Source organism: Staurois parvus, unplaced genomic scaffold (assembly GCF_062004578.1).
Source record: "Staurois parvus isolate SC_StPar_1 unplaced genomic scaffold, SC_StPar_1.0 ptg000154l, whole genome shotgun sequence".
Lineage (NCBI taxonomy): Eukaryota > Metazoa > Chordata > Amphibia > Anura > Ranidae > Staurois > Staurois parvus.
In genome coordinates, this window is record NW_028317950.1 from 14,232,673 (window position 1) to 14,253,489 (window position 20,817).

General features: G+C 43.0%; 1 protein-coding gene across 1 annotated transcript in view; it reads right to left on the reverse strand.

Moving 5' to 3' along the window:
• Positions 1-7,459: 7,459 nt before the first annotated feature.
• LOC149463539 (bile salt-activated lipase-like) overlaps positions 7,460-20,817 on the reverse strand; it is a 52,803-nt gene continuing 39,445 nt past the window's right edge. The window contains exons 9-11 of the mRNA XM_089675355.1: positions 11,611-11,814; positions 8,909-9,106; positions 7,460-7,678 (exon numbers count right to left, since the gene is read on the reverse strand). Coding sequence (XP_089531481.1) covers positions 7,504-7,678; positions 8,909-9,106; positions 11,611-11,814 — 577 coding nt within the window. The 3' untranslated portion in view covers positions 7,460-7,503. The remainder of the gene's footprint in view (positions 7,679-8,908; positions 9,107-11,610; positions 11,815-20,817) is intronic.

Here is a 20,817-nt window from a genome sequence, read left to right on the forward strand (position 1 = left end):
TCTTGTCCTAAATGACTCAAGGGAGGCTGTGTGAGCCTCCGCAGCTGCACATACACAGCTTATCAGGTTCAGGGCCAAACCTGTATATAAACTCTACTAACACATAACCCTTTGCATACAAAGTTAACGTCACCAACATTTAGGCAGCACCCTTTCACAGATTCCTTTTCAGTTACATACAAATTTGTCTACTACAACTAGTTCATACCTCCCAATTTTGTAATTTTTGTAATTTGAGAAAGAGGGAGACTTTCAGTGACAAATGGCCATGGCTCCATTATGCTCAATACAAGGCCTAGCTTCAGAAGGCACGTTTAAATAAAGTCTGAGCATGCAAAGTCCGTACTCTGTGATAATCTATACCCCTATCTAGTCCAGTTCTTTGTACTGCTCCTCTGACAGCTGCAGCCAAGGTTAGGTGCTGTGCCACTGCCTGTGCATGGCTGGAAGATACACTATATTGCCAAAAGTATTGGGACAGCCCTCCAAATCATTGGATTGAGGTGTTCCAATCACCTCCATGGCCAAAGGTGTATAAAATCAAGCACCTAGACATGCAGACTGCTTCTACAAACATTTGTGAAAGAATGGGTCGCTCTCAGGAGCTCAGTGAATACCGTGATAGGTTGCTACCTGTGCAATAATTCCATCTGTGAAATTTCCTTGCTACTAAATATTCCACAGTCAACTGTTAGTGGTATTATAACAAAGTGGAAGCAACTGGGAACAGCAACCATGTAAAATGACAGAGCAGGGTCAGCGCATGCTGAAGCACGCAGTGAGCAGAAGTCGCCAACTGTCTGCAGAGTCAATAGCTAAAGACCTCCAAACTTCATGGAATGGGTTTCCATGACCGAGCAGCCGCATCCAAGCCTTACATCACCAAGTGCAATGCAAAGCATCGGATGCAGTGGTGTAAAGAGTGTAGCAATCAAAACTATGCAATGTATTGCAGTGTGTGCAGGGTCCAACAGTCAGGAGTATTTATCAAAAGGGTCACTTACTTTGCTGGTCAGTAGGAGTGAAAAATGCCAGTGGAAAGACAAAATGACTGACACTAGTAGTCTGTTGGAGAAGATGCCTGGTGTCTGTTGTCAATGTGAGGAAACGAAACTCTGGCATCAGTGTCCAGAGGAGGAAGAATGTCATGATGTTGATGGTCAGTGAGGAGAAGATAGCCCTAAAGTTGGTGTTCAGCAGGAGGATTTCTCTGACATGTGGTAAGTTAGAGAAGGAATACACTGATTTTGGTGTTCATTGGGAGAAAGAACTCCCTGATGGCTGTGGTTAATGGGACCAGGAATACCCTGACATTGGTGTTCAGTGGAACAAAGAATTTTCTGACATATGTGGTCAATGGCAGGAAGACTTGCTGATGTCTGTGGTCAGTCAAAGGAAGAATGCCTGATGTCAGTGATTAGCGGAAGGAACAATGCCTTGGCACGTGTGATCATTGATAGGAAGAATGCCCTGGCAGCTGTAGTCAGTGTGCAGAAGAATGCCATGGTGTCTGATCAATGGAAGGAAGAGTGCCCTGGCAGCTGTGATCATTCAGAGGAAGAATGCCCTGGTGTCTGATCAGTGGCAGGAAAAATGCTTTGGCAGCTATGGTCAGTGGGAGAAGGAATTCCCTGAAAGCCATGGTCAGTGGGAGGAAGAATGTCCTGGCAGCTGTGGTCAGTGGGAGGAAGAATGTCCTGGCAGCTGTGGTCATTGGGAGGAAGAATGTCCTGGCAGCTGTGGTCAGTGGGAGGAAGAATTCCCTGGCAGGTGTGGTCAGTGGGAGGAAGAATTCCCTGGCAGGTGTGGTCAGTGGGAGGAAGAATTCCCTGGCAGGTGTGGTCAGTGGGAGGAAGAATTCCCTGGCAGGTGTGGTCAGTGGGAGGAAGAATTCCCTGGCAGGTGTGGTCAGTGGGAGGAAGAATTCCCTGGCAGGTGTGGTCAGTGGGAGGGAAAATTCCCTGGCAGGTGTGGTCAGTGGGAGGATAAAATCCCTGGCAGCTGTGGTCAGTGGGAGGATAAATTCCCTGGCAGCTGTGGTCAGTGGGAGGATAAATTCCCTGGCAGCTGTGGTCAGTGGGAGGATAAATTCCCTGGCAGCTGTGGTCAGTGGGAGGATAAATTCCCTGGCAGCTGTGGTTAGTGGGAGGATAGATTCCCTGGCAGCTGTGGTCAGTGGAAGGAAGAATGCCCTGGAACCTGTATTCAGTGGAGTGAAGAATGCCCTGGCAGCTGTGGTCAGTGAGAGGAAGAATGCTCTGATACCAATGATGCTAATAGGGGGAAAAAAATAAAAACAAAAGCACTGGTGTCAGTGAGGAGGGTGGAAACATTTGTATAGGCTGGGGGAGGGAGTAAACCTTGGTTTTAGTTAAAACTGTGTCTCATGAGCTGCTTGCTGCCTCCCTCCACTGTACACCTGGAACTGGGTGATGGAATGAGCACTCTGCCCTGGGAAAGAGACTGGATCTGGATGTGTTTAAATCTCTAGAGAATCCAATGGGATCCAGAATGTTTGGGGGCTGTCTGCCAACAAGGCCTTGGAGCCCCCCTCACATGGCAGGGGTAAAAAGCCCTGAGTGAACACATTGGTCACACACCTCAAAAGCCAGTCTTGCTACTAAAATATTGTTATAGATCCCTACAAGTATTACACCAAATCTTTCTAAATAAACGTTATATCTGTTTGATATGCCAAAATTACATAGGAACCATGGCACACATATACAGTAGTGGGAGTCCTTCAGATTCTATCCCTTTTTATGAACTAATCTTCAAAAATGTATAACAAAATTAAGATAAAAAGGATATCAAACACTTCCAAAACAACCGTACTGTTAATTGCCCCTGAAGCCATCTATAGAACATTTTTTTGAAAATGCTCCTATCTGCAGCTGATGCACAACGCTGTTACAGAATGGCTATGCCAAATTATGTGAATGGAGGAGAGACCTAAAGACATGTAAGCCCTAATTCCTTTATTGCTAAATTGACCCCCTGGACACAGGTATGTAATCGCAAGAGTTTAAACCCGGACATGAACCCTTACACAAAACAAAACAGAACAACCCCTGATGAAGTCACGTGACAGTGACGCAACATTTAGGGCAAACAGAGGCAGACGTGAACCGGAAGCGATGTCATGTGGAAGCACTTATTGAGATCGCAACAATAGAAGTGATGGTTTATCTTGTGAATTGTAAGTACAATACTTTATTTTAATAAACACTAAAATTTTGCGCAAGGGCAAGGTGAAGGCAACAGTATGAATGCATAAGAGGTTTAAAAGCACCATTCTTCCCTTCCATTTTGGTTTTATGTAAAAAAGGAGTGAAAAGCCCCTAGTAGTCTGGAGGAGAAGGAGGCAGAAGGAGCTGGTGGGATCTGGATGACATGTTATATACACACACGATGATACAAATTTGGAGGTGAGTGTTTTGTAAGCACAGAGGTGGCACTGTCTTGTGCAAAGTCAACAAGGAGCATGTATATTTTGGTGTTTGATGTTCACGCACTTATATGTGGACTTTATGAACTGACACATTTATATATTTGTACAAGTTGAAATGCAATAGATATTTTTATACTTGTTTATATTGTATGATAATTTAGTTATGTGCAAGCATCACAAACAATTAGGATATTAGCAGCGCAGCATCATCCACCAGATAATACACTTCACTTAATGCTAGCACCAGCAATAGTCATTTAAAAAGATACACACCTATTCTATATCACATTTATTGTATAGCATAATCACTTAGTTTTAAGTAGTGCAGGAGTTTCACTATATAATCTAGTAAAATAAGTATTTGACCACCAAGCAAAACATGACCTAGTACTAGTGGAAGAACCCTTGTTGGCAAGCACAAGGGAAGACGTTTGTTGTAGTTGGTTACTAGGTTTGCACACATCTCAGGAGGGATTGTGAACCACTGTTCTTTACAGATCTTCTCTAAATCCTTAAGGTTTCTTGGCTGTTGCTTGGCAACTCAAAGTTTCAGCTCCCTCCATAAATTTTCTATAGGATTAGAGTCTAGAGACTGGCTAGGCCACTCCGTGACCTTAATGTGCTTCTTCTTGAGCCACGCCTTCGTTTCCTTGGTGGTATGTTTTGGGTCATTGTCATGCTGGAAGACCCATCCACGACCCATCTTCAGTGTCCTGGCTGAGGGAAGAAGGTTCTTATCCAATATTTCATAATACATGGACCATGTCCATTGGCCCCTTGATGCAGCAAAGTCGGCCTGTACCTTTAGCAGAGAAACAGCCCCAAAGCATAATGTTTCCACCTCCGTGCTTGACTGTAGGGATGGTGTTCTTAGGATCAAAGTCAGCATTTTTCTTCCTCCAAACACAACGAGTCACGGTAATGCCAAAGAACTCAATTTTGGTCTCACCTGACCACAGCACTTTCTCTCAATCCTTCTCTGAACCATTTAGATGTTCATTGGCAAACTTCAGATGGCCCTGTACATGTGCCTTGTTGAGAAGGTAGACCTTGCAGGTGCTTCAGGATTTCAATCCATGGTGGCGTATTGTGTTTCCAATGGTTTGCTTGGTGACTGTAGTCCCAACTGCCTTAAGATTATTCACAAGCACCTCCTGTGTAGTTCTGGGCCGATTCCTCATTTTTCTCATGATCATCCTTACCCCATGAGGCAAAATCTTGCATGGAGCTCCAGACTGAGGGTGATTGATGGTTATTTTGTATTTCTTCCATTTGCGAATAAATGCTCCATCAGTTGTATCAAGCTCCAAGCTTCTTGCTGATGGTCTTGTAGCCCATTCCAGTCTTGTACAGGTCTACAATCTTGTCCCTGATGTCCTTTGACAGCTCTTTGACCTTGCCCATGGTGGTGCCCATGAAAGAGATTCTGTGGACAGGTGTCTTTAAACATAACATGTTATGTTTAACATAACGAGTTGTCATTAGGAGCACCTTCTTAAACTGACAGGACTAATCTGTGTACCACATGAGCACATAGTCAGTCTGTGGGAGCCAGAATTATTGTTGGTTGGTAGGGGAACAAATACTTATTTTACTCGCTGAACTGGAACTAGATTTATAACATTTGTATCGTGTTTTTTTCTGGATTTTGGTTGATATTCTATATCTATCATTTAAAATACACATATGATAAAAAGTTATAGACCCTTCATTTCTTTGTAAGTGAACAAACTTACAAAATCTGCAAGGTATCAAATAATTATTTTCCCCTCTGTACATTGGTGGCTGTCCGATTTCTCTGCTGTTACGTGAAAGCATATAACCAGATATGGGTTACCTGTGTGACTAAACTATTAGAGGTGATTTCCCCACCTCCTGTTGTGTCTCTGGAATGAGGGAAAAATCTGACCAGTAGGGACACAAACATTAACAAAAATCTTACAGACATTACCAATCCTTCCTCACTCTATTTAAAAGTATATAAAAGTTTTGGTCACAGTTTCAGTTCACGTGAAAAAGACGTCCCTGCCTGAAAGGAGCTTACAATCTAATCTACCTACTACAGCATACAAATAGCTGAAGAACCTACCAGTGCATTTTGACTGGTGAGAGTAAGCCAGGACATGCAAAGGAAACCCAAATGAACATTGTGCAAAGAGTTTCTCACCATTCCATGAATAATTTTTGTCATACATTAGAGAGAACGTTACAGGGGAAGTTACACTCCATGACAGGAAGCAGGGAAGGATCCAGAAATTCCTTGGAGTGGAACGATCTTGTTTCTGGAGTCCATAGGACGTATAAGATGCTGAGATGCGACTCAGGCCAGTGTTCAAGCATATTTAAAATATTAAGTTTATGTGGTCCATGATCATTTCCTCCTATTTTTTGGGAGACGGAATTTTATTCCAATTTCCTAAAAAATAAAATTCCAACAGCAAACAATAAACAGATAATTAAGCTGAAGCATAAAAGTGTTGTTCATAGCTCCATACTGTGATTTCTGCACCTGCTCTATTTCCATCTACCTGGCCATGGGATACACAACATATGGTACTGTCCTTCAACTTCAGTTCCTTTTTTTTGGATTTGAAAAATGATCCTATTGCACTAGCTTCACCTCTCTAGGTGTGCATGGGTATGCTATTAATATAACCTACCTATTCATCTCCATGGGGAAGGTGGGAGCCTAGGAAGATAATTTGTTTTGTGTCAAATGCTTAAAAAAAGTAAAGGGAGAAGGGTAGAGTTGTACAAAGGGAGATCTGATACATTGTGGGAGTGTAGTCATTCTAGGATGACACTCAGAATTGATAAGCAACTGTAAGGCAGGCCACAGATGATGCGATTTTTTTTTCCTGCAAGGAAGGGAGGGAGGGTATGGGGAACCACCCCTGCCAGGAGAACACAATGATTACTGTTAGCAGCTATAGCCGATGCATTGACTTGGGTACAACCAGCCTGCCAAAACATGGATTGAATCTCGGCCGGTCCCTGCTGAACCAACCGAGAGTTGGCCCACCAATGGCCAGCTTTAGTTTTATCAAGTTCGGTGAAGACAAAATAAACGACAGTGAGAAAAGTATTCCTGCATCCTTTATAGGTTATTAGAGGAACACAGCACTGACTACCAGAGACGCAGAGTTCATTGCATGTGACCACAGTGCCCAAAACACTTATTTCAATTTCCCCAGGGGACTTCTCAGAGATTGGAACATGGTGGGACTAAGTTCGTGGAAACAGCTCTCCCAGCCCAAGTTGGATGAACCACACAAGGGGCTGGATTCTTGTTCTGTGTTCTGTGTTCTTGTAAATAGTCTACTGAAATAGTATTCACAGGTTTTAGTTAGCCATACATGGCAAGATTTTTCTTGTTGTTCAGCCTGCAGGTTGAACAAAAGAACTGCATGACGTTTTGTGAATGACCAAGGGAAGGGGGGGGGGCTTACAAATGATATTATCCCTTTTGTGTATGAGAGCCACATTTCACATTTCTCTAGCGGTCATAAGTGCAGCGAGAGCTAAACTATATATGACGTATATACAAATAGTGGTATTGAGGGACAGAGTGGAGATCTAGCCATGGGATATACATCAAGAGAGGATGATTGTTTATATTCCCACAGTTTAAAAAAAAAAGCCTATGTCTAGGGCCCTGCTTGAATTTGCTAATTATTATACTGATTGCCTTCAAGTTATCAAAGTTTCTCTAACCTCACATCCTTCCTAATAATTTAGTTGTCAAATCTAAACTCTCTCCAAATTCCCTTTATCGTTGTTTTTAATTTGGCTCCCAATAATGCACACTTTGTTTTAGATATAATCTTACAAAGAATTTCAAAAGGAACAACATGGTTATATTGGTTGTTTTTATTGCAGCTCCTGCTTGATATTGAATGACACCACTAAGATTACGGTTGACCAAAGTTGTGAAGCCTTTCTCCAGCCAACATCATAGTCAAAACCCCAACACAATCAGTAACAAAGACAGAGAAACACAAAGACCTCTTGCTTTTGCAATGTGCACTTTATTTCAGATTTGAGTTTCACAGTTATGCACTGGGCAAATTGCGGTAGGTGGTACACCAAAACTTGACATAAGGAGACCTTAGATCTTGTTTCATGGACTTATAATTGATTTTTTTGTTGATCTCCAGATACATCCCATACTGAGTGTTGTAATTCAACCAAGCTGTGGGGACTTTAGAGTGTCCTTTGCTGGGATCTCTGTCAAAATGGTAAAGTTGAGAGTCAGGACCCATTCACATTTGAACATTTTGCAGTTCAAAGCTCAAAAACGCTCAACAATTAAAAACCCTCAAGTACAAGTGGAGCATGAGTTTTATGCTTTTGTAGGTAAACCTATTTACAAATGTGTAAATGTGTTTGTCTGAGGGTTGTGACAACTATGTTTTTTGGCTCTGCAAACATAACAGAAGAATGAAGCTAAAGAATAAAGTGATGAAGATTTCAGACGTGATAAAAGCAGGCATTGTGCATTGCCTTGACTGGATATCATGTAAACTGATTTCTTAGGTGGGACCTCCCACTGTGTAGATGTTGGTATATCTTGGTAATCCGCCAGCCTAAAATCTGAGTCTGCAGGATCAGAACTATAAGCTTTCCTATTAAGTATGAAACCTGAGCCATTATCTTAGAGCAGCAGTTGAAAGCCATTTTTGCCACAGCAAACCAATAAAGTCAGTCAGGTTATTTTTAGTGAGGGGTGGGGATGGTGTCTACATGTCAGATTTTAAGTGGAAATAAAGCAAAATGAAAACAGTGGACATCCAAATGAGAGCCACTAATTGTTGCTCTTTTCCTGGCTAGCAATACTTTTAAACAACCTAAGTCTAACAGCCCTCCCTTGCCCTTCTCATACAATCTATACCTTCTTGTACATATCACCGATCAGTAGATGACCAAACTGGAACCTCTGCCTATGCCAAACCATACAGTACTGGACATGAGCAACAAGTTATCTAAAGGCTCTTCTGGATAAACCATCTTCCTGCAGGCTTTCAAAAAGATGGCTATTCCATTAGGGCCTATAGAAAAAAAGCTGCAATGCCCCATCAGCGCAAAAGAGGACGAGAAAACTGCCTGGCCTGGCGTAGTTTGCAGCTCCTAAACCGGTCTGATTTACAAGGCAAATTTCAAGGGTGTAGACCTAGTTTGAGGGGCTGGCTTAGATTGTTTAGGTTGTATAGCTATGTACATTTTGTTAATAAACTGCTTAATGATTAAATCCATCCGGACTTTTAAAAGAACTCTGTCGTGAAGCAAAACACAAGACACAGATGGGAGCAGCTTTTTCCTGACTCAAGTTCCACATACTAGTTCATAGCCTAATCATAGAGGTGAATTACTTCACAACAGAGTCATATCGCCATCTGAGAGAAAACCAGCTGTGTTTTTAAATGTCACCCTTGTTGTACAAGAAGAAAACTAGCTTACCCAGTCGCAGCAAAGTTGCTCCAGTAAGCCATCATGGCTTCAGAGACATCACGGTCTTGTGGCCTGTAAGCGACGGTGTTCCTGAATGGTTTACCAAACATAAACTGCAGGTCCTCAGCATGATCGGCTCCCATCCAGCTTGGGTACACAGGCATGCGAGATGGGTGAGAAAACAGGTAGCTGTAGGTATTGGCATTCCTGGAATAAAACAGAAATAACTGTGAGCTAATTCCGTTACTGCTTTAGTTTCAGTCTCAAATCAAGAGAAAGTGACCATTTGCTGTGTTTCGATCTGTGCTTTTATTTTTAACCCTATATTTAAAGACATATGGAGGCTGCCAATACTGATCTGACTGAAATAGCTAGTAGCTGACCTGGAGCAAGCATGCAGCTAGTGCAGTCAGACCTCAATCCTCAGAAGAATGGGGGAAAAAGTCACTCACCAACTGTATCATTAAGCTCCAATTAGCAGTGAGCCGTGTTAGCTTTGGTTGCACCATGTGGACTTGTATGTGCTTTAGTTTGCTTTAATAAATATAACCTCAGCTTTTACACTAAAGGGCTCACCCCCTCCCTTCTTCTGAGGACTGAGGTGTTGGATTCGGAGAGTTTCACAACCGTGAAGAGCCTGCTCCTGATGCTGGGTGGCTGGAGTGCGAGAAAAAGCCTGTAGCAGCACATTATATTCTTTACACATTCGTGAAGTCAGAGCTCCTGGTCTGTGTGTTTGTTCTAGATCAGTTGGAGCAAATTACAGATCCAGAATAGGAAATGCAATCATAGGAACATAGGCAATGCTGTGTCAGATGGAAGCCTTTTCACAAATGCTGTGGAGAAGGTTTTGCTACAAGGATGGTATAGGAAGGAAGAATAAAAGGGGACGGTTATATCATGCAAAGGTAAAGAATTCATAAGGTGCTGCTGGATGGAGCTCTGCGGTTAGGCCCAATAGCCTGCTTTGTAGCCCAACATGCCCTGAAGTTGTCTTGAAGTGGCCCTGCCTGATTTGAAGGAAGCTGTGCCAAGGAGGAGACCCAGGGGAGGCCCCATGCTGGAGAGAAAGAAGGCTGGTCTCTCAAAACGGCCTGGCGGTTCATTTGCAGGATGCACTGAGTTTTTTTTTTTTAATTCTTTAAAAAAACAATATTAAAACAGCTAGCACACATCACATTACCGATTAACATCCCGAGAGGTAACCAGTCAGTAGAAGAAAAAAAGATATGAAAGGTACATCCATCATAACAGGACATATTGTATATGTATACAGGAAAATAATAAAAAGAAAGAAGCAACACATGCCTCAGTAAATGCAGTAGGCTGTGTGACATATCGAAGAGCTGCCGCAAATTAGCAAAAAACATTGAATTCTACCATATTTTGAATGCACTGAAATTTGGGAACGTGTTTACAGTGTTGCCAGGTCAGCTTAAAGGTCCTGCCACTGTAAAGCTTGACATTGATCTGGAGAGTCTATAAGTGATCTGCTAGCAAGGGTAAGCAAACTTTGGCTCTCCAGCTGTTGCAGAACTGCAAGTCGCATAAGGCACTGCAAGGCTGAGAGCCATAAGCATGACTCCCAGTGGCAGAGGCATAATGGGACTTGCAGTTTCGCAACATCTGGAGGGCAGAAATTTGCCTACCCCTGTGCTTTTGTATATGGGACCCCTAACCCTCACTGTTCTGTAATAAAACTTTAATATGACAAAAGTGACTGGCACCCAATATCCTTTCTTGTCCCCCCTATTTTAGCCATGGACTGAGCTCTGGGGTGAAATGCTAGCCTGCCCCTGGCCTCTGGAGGTGCTATATTGCCTTTGAGATGTCAAAGGTATGCTACATAATCATATCCAGTTCCAGTGCTTTTCACCTAATTCCCATCTCTGGGCAATTTCATTTAAGTCGAAGGTGGAAGACAGCACAAAGGACACTGAGTAAAGATCTCACATGGGGATGATAGCTAAGCAAAGCAGAGGGGATCCGTGGCCAGAGATTGTCCTGTGGTCTGCAGCTATGGGGCTTTAGATATTCCAACCATCCCCTGCTACTTCCAGAAAGCTGCAATTGGGAGACTAGAGATAAGTTTGTCCTCCCATTGTTGCTACTGATCATTTTGGAGCATTCTGTGATCCTAAACCCCGTTCTTGTTAAAGTTTTTGAGCAATAAATACTAAAGACATCCCCTAGTCCGAGCCTGAATTGTGCGTGGCACTGTGCTTGTATGACTGGCAGCTTCTGTACTATGTACCAGTCTTTGGGAGGAATTCAAAATAAGAATAAGGTGCTACAACCTGATCACACAGCTCTCAGGCTAGAGTTTGAACATCACCGTGCCAGACTAGCAGGCTCTATCTGCTTGTGTGTAGACATCTAAATCACGAAACGTCAGCAACAAGGTGAAAGTAAAAACTTTTTCTATATTATTTCCAAGGAGTAAAATATTCCATAAAGCAACCAAAGCTAACGCGTTTCATTCGAAAAACTTTTATCTTGCTCCCAACATTTCTTGATTTGGATGTCTTCGGGGGAATGTTTTAAACCCCAGAGACTCCTGTGACTCCTCGCAATAAAACCTGCTGGGTTTACCCACAAATTTCCAGCGGCAGCCAGACATAGGAAAAAAATGCACAATTTGAAAATGTTGATGCTTTCCAAACATGCTGGCCTACCAATACCTTACATTACAATTAGCTGTCAGTACTTACTGTGCATGCATATAATGAAGAGCCAGAGCTTCCTGTGTTGGGACCAGGAAGATGTAATCTGTCTCCATGTCAACCACGGTCTTCTTCATGACCTCCTGATCTGGATTTGCTCCCCACTGGTCTGTGTAGAGTTCAAAAGCGATATCCAGTGCAGAAGTTCCTTTAGGTAGCGTCAGTCCCTGGACAAGCTTATGCACTTCATCACTGAAAAAAAGGAGTCGTTACACCGTGTACAATATCAAGGGGACTAAACCTAAAGTGAATCTAAACCCAAACATAAAATGTCCTACAAGCTGTAAAATGTTAATGTAATTTTCTGTTTCAATAATTTTTTTATTAAGTTATCCGAGTACAAAATAAAGATGACTTTGCGTGTATTACAAAGTGGCTTCATTCTCCATTATTATCTTTATCAGCAGAAAACGTGTGGCTCATTAAAGTTTATTAGAACATTATTTATTCTATGTCTCCATGGTCATATTTTGTAATGGAGACTGGTCAATGGTGGATGGGCTTAAAGGGCAGTGTGGCCTAGCCCTCCCATTAATGAGTCAATTAAATATGATTTGCCATATCAGGTATATTAAGGGAGAATGCAGAAGAACAAGAAAAATATTGAGATATTTTAGACCTTGAAATTGAGTTAGTGTCACTTTTAAGCTTTTTCAAAGTTAAAAAGTAGGCACATAGAACATGGTTTAAATCAAACGGTTGTAAGATCGATGTGAATACAACAATCCAGTTTAAATATCTCATAACAAGTCCATCCAGTGTAGGCAAGCTGAAGAGAGAGTAGAAGCTCGCTTCAAATATGCAACAGAAAAGAGAAAAACCAGCGTCTCTAAGTACAGACTATTATGTAAATTTAATAGAGAATAAGTTAGGCAACTCACATGATTAAAGACATAACAGGCTCATCATAATACCAAGGGTGACAGGACCGCCATTCCACAAGGGGTAGACGCTGAGGCACTCCAGTGTCTGTCTCTGGCATAAATGGAAGAAGCTGGCCATCACCTCTGCTGCTCGAAGCCAAACATTGGAACGCAACTGTGGACCAAGCGTCTGGCATCATGCCGTCACCAGGGGGGGTGTGCAACGCATTTCCGAGCAGGCGCTGAGTCCGTAATAGACAGGTGCTCTCCTTATTCAAGCTAATGGAGGAGGCATTAGACCAACTAATGTAGATCTATTCTAAAGACCACCCAATCTAATGCCTCTTCCATCTGTTTGATTCAGGTGCACACCTGGCAAACACGGACTTTGCGCATGCTTGGAAACGCGCTTTTCAAGCTTTTTCAGACTGTAGCTTCCATTAGAATACTTTGTGATTCTGCCATGAAGGTCCTTGCTTAGCCACATCTTACTATGGGACACCTACTATCTCCCAATTGTGCTCCTGCGCTGTCAACCTAGACCAGTAATGGGCAAACTACGGCCCGGCGGACCTTTTAATCCGGCCCGCGGAGCTAGGCTCCCGCTAGGCTCCTCTCACAGTCCGCCCTGAAGACCGGTGTAGCATGAAAATCTGTCTCCTATGAGGATCTGTCCCCCTCGACGTATCTGCGCATGTGCCGGAGATCGCCGATCGGCTGCTAATGCCTGAAACTGGCACATACGTCGAGGGGGACAGATCCTCATAGGAGACAGATTTTCATGCTACACCGGAACGGTGCGGGAACACGGCGAGAGGAACGCGCGGAGCAAAGGTAAGTGAATTGACACAGGGGGGACTTGGGGACTTAATATGGGGGATGAATTAATATGGGGAATGAATTACTATATGGGGGATGAATTACTATATGGGGGATGAATTACTATGGGGGATGAATTACTATATGGGGGATGAATTACTATATGGGGGATGAATTACTATATGGGAGATTAATTACTATGCTTACTATGGGGGAATATTACTATACTTACTATGGATGACACATACACATCATTCATCTACTCTTGGTCCGGCCCCCGGGTCCAATATATGAAGCCATTGCGGCCCTCAAGTCAAAAAGTTTGCCCACCCCTGACCTAGACCCTAGTGAAGGCTTAAAGTGACCTTCCCAACAAACATTGTGCAGGCACAGCCCGCTATTGTCACCATCAAGAAGTAAATGTGTTCTACACTAGACCAAGAGCATGTAGAAAGAAAATGGCTGAAAGATCAGCAGCACTGAAATGCAACAAAGAATGAAAAAAAAAAAAGTCAAACAGAATTAGTTAAAAAGAAAAACTGTATACGGTTATTGTAGAGCCATTTCAGGTCCCATTCAAGTCTATGGGATGTTAAGATGGCATACCAACAATTTGTAGCTGCCTGGATAAGCATTATAGGGGCCAATTTACTAAAGTTTATCACATGCAATGTTTGTGCTTTATGTGAAATATCACATGCAATATTTAAAATGTCAGTTTACTACAGTTAAGCATCACATTTATGGTAAATACTGGCAATATTATAATTTACCTATGGTAAAAAAAAAAAAAGTGATAGTACATTAAAGTCAATTAATTAAAAACAATTCTTCAAATTTTTCAAGGTCTCAACACTCGATATTTAAGAAATTTACAAAATTAGAAACAAAACATTTAGCAGCAGTATTACTACCGCTGCTAAATGTAATAGCTCCAGGTCAGGTCTGTTGGTGTCAGAGAACTGGCAACAGCCAGCATCAACCAACAACCGGTAACCCAACCAGCTCATTCACCTGTCAGCTAATGCAAGAACAATTTAATAAAAAAACAAAATAAGACAGCACGGGGGTCCCCCAAAACTTCATATCTGGCCCTTCTGGTATGAATTTTAAAGGGGGACCCCACTGAAAAATCAAGAAAAAAAAAAGGAACTGGGTTCCCCCCAAAATTCATATTCATCATCATTCATCCTTTATCCAAGCGTGTAGTCCAGCAGGCCAAAAAAGGAGTGGGGGAGTTTGTGACTCCACCCCTCAAACCATGTCAGGCCAAATGCCTACAACATGGGGGCTACCTTGCTAAGGGAAACCCACCCTGCCCAAACACCTTGTCGCCATGTTGAAGAGGACAAGAGCCTCTTCCTCGCAACCTTGGCTCAGGAGTTTTGGGGTTCAGCAGGCAAGGGGCTTATCGGAGTCCGAAAACCCCTTTAAACAATGACGGGGGCCCCAGATACCCCAACATATGGATTGAATAAGCAGCTAAATGTCTTACATTACAGAAAAAGTCTAGTTGAATGTACTACTAGCTATATCATGACCTGGATAATTAAGAACCTTCATAGATATTATGGACACTAGAGGGAGACCCTGCATTATCTGTACTATGTATCGGATTGTCAAAAATATAGGGAAAAAAATAAGGGAAAATTTGAAAATTGCTTAAAAATACATTTAAAGCAGAACAATGTCATCATGCCATGGGTGCCAGCGCAAAGTAACTGCTGCATGCATGGTGGGAGACATGCCTTTCTGGGCCAGTCAATCAAGATGGATGAAGACTGTGGACAGTGGCAGACAAATCAGTTAACAGAAATAATATCTGGGCCCCAATGATTACGAACATAATGGCAAGTAAAATACGCATTAGAAGCTTACTGAACTGTGGGGTAAAATAATGATCTTTGAGAAGGTGTTCTTTTTATGCAAAAATTCCACACCAAAAGGATATTTATGTTTGTAAATTGAACATTATTAAGGGAAAATGATCGTGAGATAAAACAGTAAATGGAGTTAAAATAACTAATCTCAGTGAATTGATCCTAATGCCACTGTCATAACCATAGCACATTGCATTTCCACCTCACAATATACATCATCGTACCATTACAGCAGTTTAATAATGTATATAAATGAGCATAAGAACACATCATATGCATATCTATATATCACATAGCAAATTCCATCACCCAGCTGCTGCACATTATTTTATTCAGCAAGGATATAGACTACAATAGTACATGATATCACCCTTTTAGAATGCAGACTAAAATAACACATTTTATCGCCTAGCAAAACCACATTGTATTAACTAACAACATTATGCAGCCATCATTATCCGCTGCAATGTGAGGCCCCTACATCCCCATCCCCTAAAATGTAAGGAACCCTCATATACTGCCACCACCACACCCTACAATGTGACCCCCCCCCCCCCCATTTAACCACCCTCTGTACCATAGGAAGCGCCCCTCAAATTCATGCAGAAATTTTAGACATCTCCTCCAATAAAGGTCCCCTGCACACAGGTGTTCAGCATAGAATCCCATATAGATTGGCAGCATTTACACAGATCACCAATAAAAAAGGGCTATTTACACTGTCAACCAATGCCTAAATTATAAGTGTGGTTAGTGTAAATACCACCATTACATTGGTCATTTTCAATTCTTTCCTTACCACAGTGTTAAGTGTAAATGCATCCCTTACATTAGTGATCAGTGTGGATTCCCCTGTTACATTAGTGATCAGTGTGGATTCCCCGTTACATTAGTGATCAGTGTGGATTCCCCGTTACATTAGTGATCAGTGTGGATTCCCCTGTTACATTAGTGATCAGTGTGGATTCTCCGTTACATTAGTGATCAGTGCGGATTCCCCGTTACATTAGTGGTCAGTGCAGATTCCCCTGTTACATTAGTGATCAGTGTGGATTCCCCTGTTACATTAGTGATCAGTGTGGATTCCCGTTACATTAGTGGTCAGTGTGGATTCCCCTGTTACATTAGTGATCAGTGTGGATTCCCCTGTTACATTAGTGATCAGTGCGGATTCCCGTTACATTAGTGATCAGTGCGGATTCCCGTTACATTAGTGATCAGTGCGGATTCCCCGTTACATTAGTGGTCAGTGCAGATTCCCCTGTTACATTAGTGATCAGTGCAGATTCCCCTGTTACATTAGTGATCAGTGTGGATTCCCCTGTTACATTAGTGATCAGTGTGGATTCCCCTGTTACATTAGTGATCAGTGTGGATTCCCCTGTTACATTAGTGATCAGTGTGGATTCCCGTTACATTAGTGATCAGTGCGGATTCCCGTTACATTAGTGATCAGTGCGGATTTCCCGTTACATTAGTGGTCAGTGCGGATTCCCGTTACATTAGTGATCAGTGCGGATTCCCGTTACATTAGTGATCAGTGCGGATTTCCCGTTACATTAGTGGTCAGTGCGGATTCCCGTTACATTAGTGGTCAGTGCGGATTCCCGTTACATTAGTGGTCAGTGCGGATTCCCGTTACATTAGTGATCAGTGTGGATTCCCCTGTTACATTAGTGATCAGTGCGGATTCCCCTGTTACATTAGTGATCAGTGCGCATTCCCCTGTTACATTAGTGATCAGTGTGGATTCCCCTGTTACATTAGTGATCAGTGTGGATTCTCCGTTACATTAGTGATCAGTGTGGATTCCCCGTTACATTAGTGATCAGTGCGGATTCCCCTGTTACATTAGTGATCAATGTGGAATCCCCTGTTACAATAGTGATCAGTGTGGATTCCCCTGTTACATTAGTGATCAGTGTGGATTCCCGTTACATTAATGATCAGTGCGGATTCCACCTGTTACATTAGTGATCAGTGTGGATTCCCCTGTTACATTAGTGATCAGTGTGGATTCCCGTTACATTAGTGATCAGTGTGAATTCCCGTTACATTAGTGATCAGTGTGGATTCCCCGTTACATTACTGGTCACTGTAAATTTCCCATTACATTAGCGGTCACTGTAAATTTCCCATTACATTAGTGGTCACTGTAAATTTCACCATTACATTAGTGGTCACTGTAAATTTCACCATTACATTGGTGGTCACTGTAAATTTCCCAGTTACATCAGTGGTCAGTATAAATTCCCATTATTTTATGGTCGTATAAATTCCCCCATTACATTGGTGATCAGTATGAATTCCCCTCTATGTTAATGATCAATGTAAATGTCTTAATTACATTGGTGTTCAGTAAAGTGCCCCCAAACATTGGTGCTCAGTGTGAGAAGGCTCCTATTACATTGGTGTCACTGGGTGATGGACCCCATTTATTAGTGTCAGTAGAAAAGGGTCCCTGTTCATTGGTGGTTAGTTTTCCTAAAACATGAGCTCATCTGGACATGCTGATTCCTGCACTCATTGCAGCAGAACTATAAGGTACTGTCAGGCACTGCCCACAGACCTGGAGCCTGGCCAAGAAACCTTCATGCTCTGAAAGTACCTTGGCTAGTATCTGGCCACTGAGACTCCTGGGACCACTACAGGCAGGGGAAGTCTCTGTTAGTAAAGGGCCGCAGGACATTAGAGGCCTCTTTTAACCTGGATAGGACGCGTGGCTGAAATGTGTGCCACTGACTCTAGACCCAGAAAAAGACCAGGAGAACATGTCAGGGGAAGTGATGGAATGTCAAGGGAGAGAACTGAAATCACATCACTGGAGGTGTGCCATAATGTGAAAATATGCTGTGCATACTTGAACATTATAGTAGTAGCCATGGGGGATGTTCATGCGTTCAGATCTACTTTAAAGCAGTAGTAAAGTTTGCTTTTTCTGTTGTACCTAAAGGTAAGTCTATAATAAGGCTTACCTGCAGCTACAGTGAATACCCCCTAAATGTGCACCATTTAGGGGATATTCGACATCTCTAGCCCCTGGTGACGGTACCGGAACACGCACACCAAGCTCGTAATGGATGGGACTCTCGAGTGCGCCGTCGATTCAGAGCACTGTGATGCTGCTGTGACTCCCGTGTGCATGCGTGGGAGTGATGTCACTGTGGCTCAGCTGTTCAAATGGCTGGAGCCTGAAGACCCGGAAGGGTGAAAATGAAAACCCTGTCAGCTGTGACAGTGCACCACTGGATCCACTTCCACTTTACTGCTTTAAAGTGAAATTTCAGTCATAACTTAACTAACTCTACACCCACTCCCTCCCCCATTCGAAAGCAATTCTATCTAACCATGTGAGCTGTCAGCAACGACTACTGTGTAAAGCAGAGACAGCTGACAATGAATGCCCCATAGTAGGACTATGGGTGACGCCACCTCCTATTCATTTCCCAGCCGTTGTCGGCCTTCTATCGTTATAGGGAAGCTGCTGCTTACCGATATCAGTGCCGATTCAAATATTTTGTACAACCAATACTCTGCGGTGCAATTTGAGTAAATACAAAATGTATGGACGCAAATTGCATCTCAAAGAATAGCATGCAATTTGAACAGGAATGCAATTCCTATCCAAATCACAGGTGGTTGCCCTACTGCTCTTGTGTGAACCCAGGCTTGTTGTAGCCTGAGTTCACACAGGAGCTGTGTGGGAAACCTCCCTGCACCAATCCCATACTGTCACAGGATAGGAAAACCTGGGGATTTGAAATCCCTGTGGCTTTCTCTCCTCTCAGTGCAGAGATGACAGTACGGACTAGATGGCTATTGATTGGTTAGAAGTTGTCTAACCCGTATTTTCATCCCTGCAAGAAGAGGAGAGAAAGTCGCAGGGATTTCAAATCCCCACACCTGTGAAGCAGCTTTCTGTCCTCACAAGGATGACAGTGTGGGCTAGATGGCTTCTGATTGGTCAGTACCACATCGGATTTAAAATCCCCAGCTTTTCCTTCTGTGACAGCATGGGAATCGGTGCAGGGAGGTTTTCCGCACCGCTCCTGTGTGAACAAGCCTGGGTTCACACAGGAGCAGTGGGGAAACCACATGCGATTTGGACAGGAATTGTATTCCTGTTCAAAATGCATGCTATTATTTGCATTGCAATTTGCACCCATACTTTTTGTATTGACTGAAATCGCACCGTAAATTACCGGTACTTGGTATCGGTGAGTACTTGACCAAAAGTACTCAAGGATCAAAGAAGGGTATCGTTGCATCCCTCTGTTAGAGTTCGTTAAGTTATGACTGGAATGCTACTTTAATTAAACTTTATATATAGAAATGTATATTTCAATGCCAAGTGAAACATGTTCACTTTTATTGAAGTGGAAGAATAAATGTAATTTATTTACTCAGGGCTGTGACTGTGTAAGCCGTGTACCCAGGATACAGTGAAGTCACGAACGAGGAAGGCAACCCCAACACCAGGTTTTGCCACAACAGAATTTTACTTAGATGTGGCAAATAAACACAACCACAAATGCTGGGAACATACAATAAATTTACATACACGCAGCCCAAAGGCTGAGACCCTTGTGCTGCACAGCACGGCGCCTTCTGATGGATGACGGTAGAAAGCGAAGTAATATACCTACTGGCGGGCACAACTAAGCTGCCACACCTTACCTGTTATTGCCTTAAAAGAGCAGGAATCAGTGTATGGGTGTATGGTATAGGCTAGCCTGCGGTGCAGCACAACAGCTTACAATCTCACACAAATCTACAGTATTCCCCCTCCCATAACTGGCCCTGTAGCCTGTGCCTGAGTATTCCTTCTGAGCAAAACGCCAGTCTGGCTTGAGTTTGTGGGATTTTATCAGTTCTCCAATGTGAAATGTCACTTTAAGTTGTGGAGTCCTTCTAATGATCAGTAACAACACTTGTGGCCTGACACAAACAGAGACCCTAACTAACTATAGGCCTGTCTCAGTCTCTGAAGGCACCAACACTGAAATGAGGTGCGTGCACAATCTTACCGACCCGGGTCTGCCTTGCATCCACTGGTGACTCTGAACAGAACAAATGTCTCTCCAACAAGCATGCGATCTCATCAGCCTTCCTGGCAGTGATCTTCCTTTCTCTGAACAGGATCAGCGTCTTGAACACCATCAGCTTCACTAGCTGCAATTCTCACACCTGGATGCCAACGGATTCTCTGCTCACATGGCTCTTTTCCTTCACCATCATCAAAACATGGCTGCAGTCTCTCTTCCTGTTCACTGAGCTCCCATGTGTAAAACCCCACCCCTTCCTGAATATAGAAATATCTATGCAGTCTGAGGCTGTGTTAGAAAAACAGTGACATCTTGTGGCTAAATCGCAGAATGTCAGTAAAACATTTCAAAACATGTAATTTCACGAGAGCTGTTTCCCCATCTCACATGCCACCCCACTAGAGGTTGTCGTCCTCGGCAACCCTCCCCATACAAACTCATTCTGGGCATAACGTTGTGGGGGCACACCAGCATTGGGCCTTGTTGACCTTCGTAGAGTGACAGGCTCAGAAACACTGGGGACGTCAGGCACATTTAATAGGAGAGGAGCTGCTGCCCGCTCAACACTTTCCCTCGGTGGCAAACTTG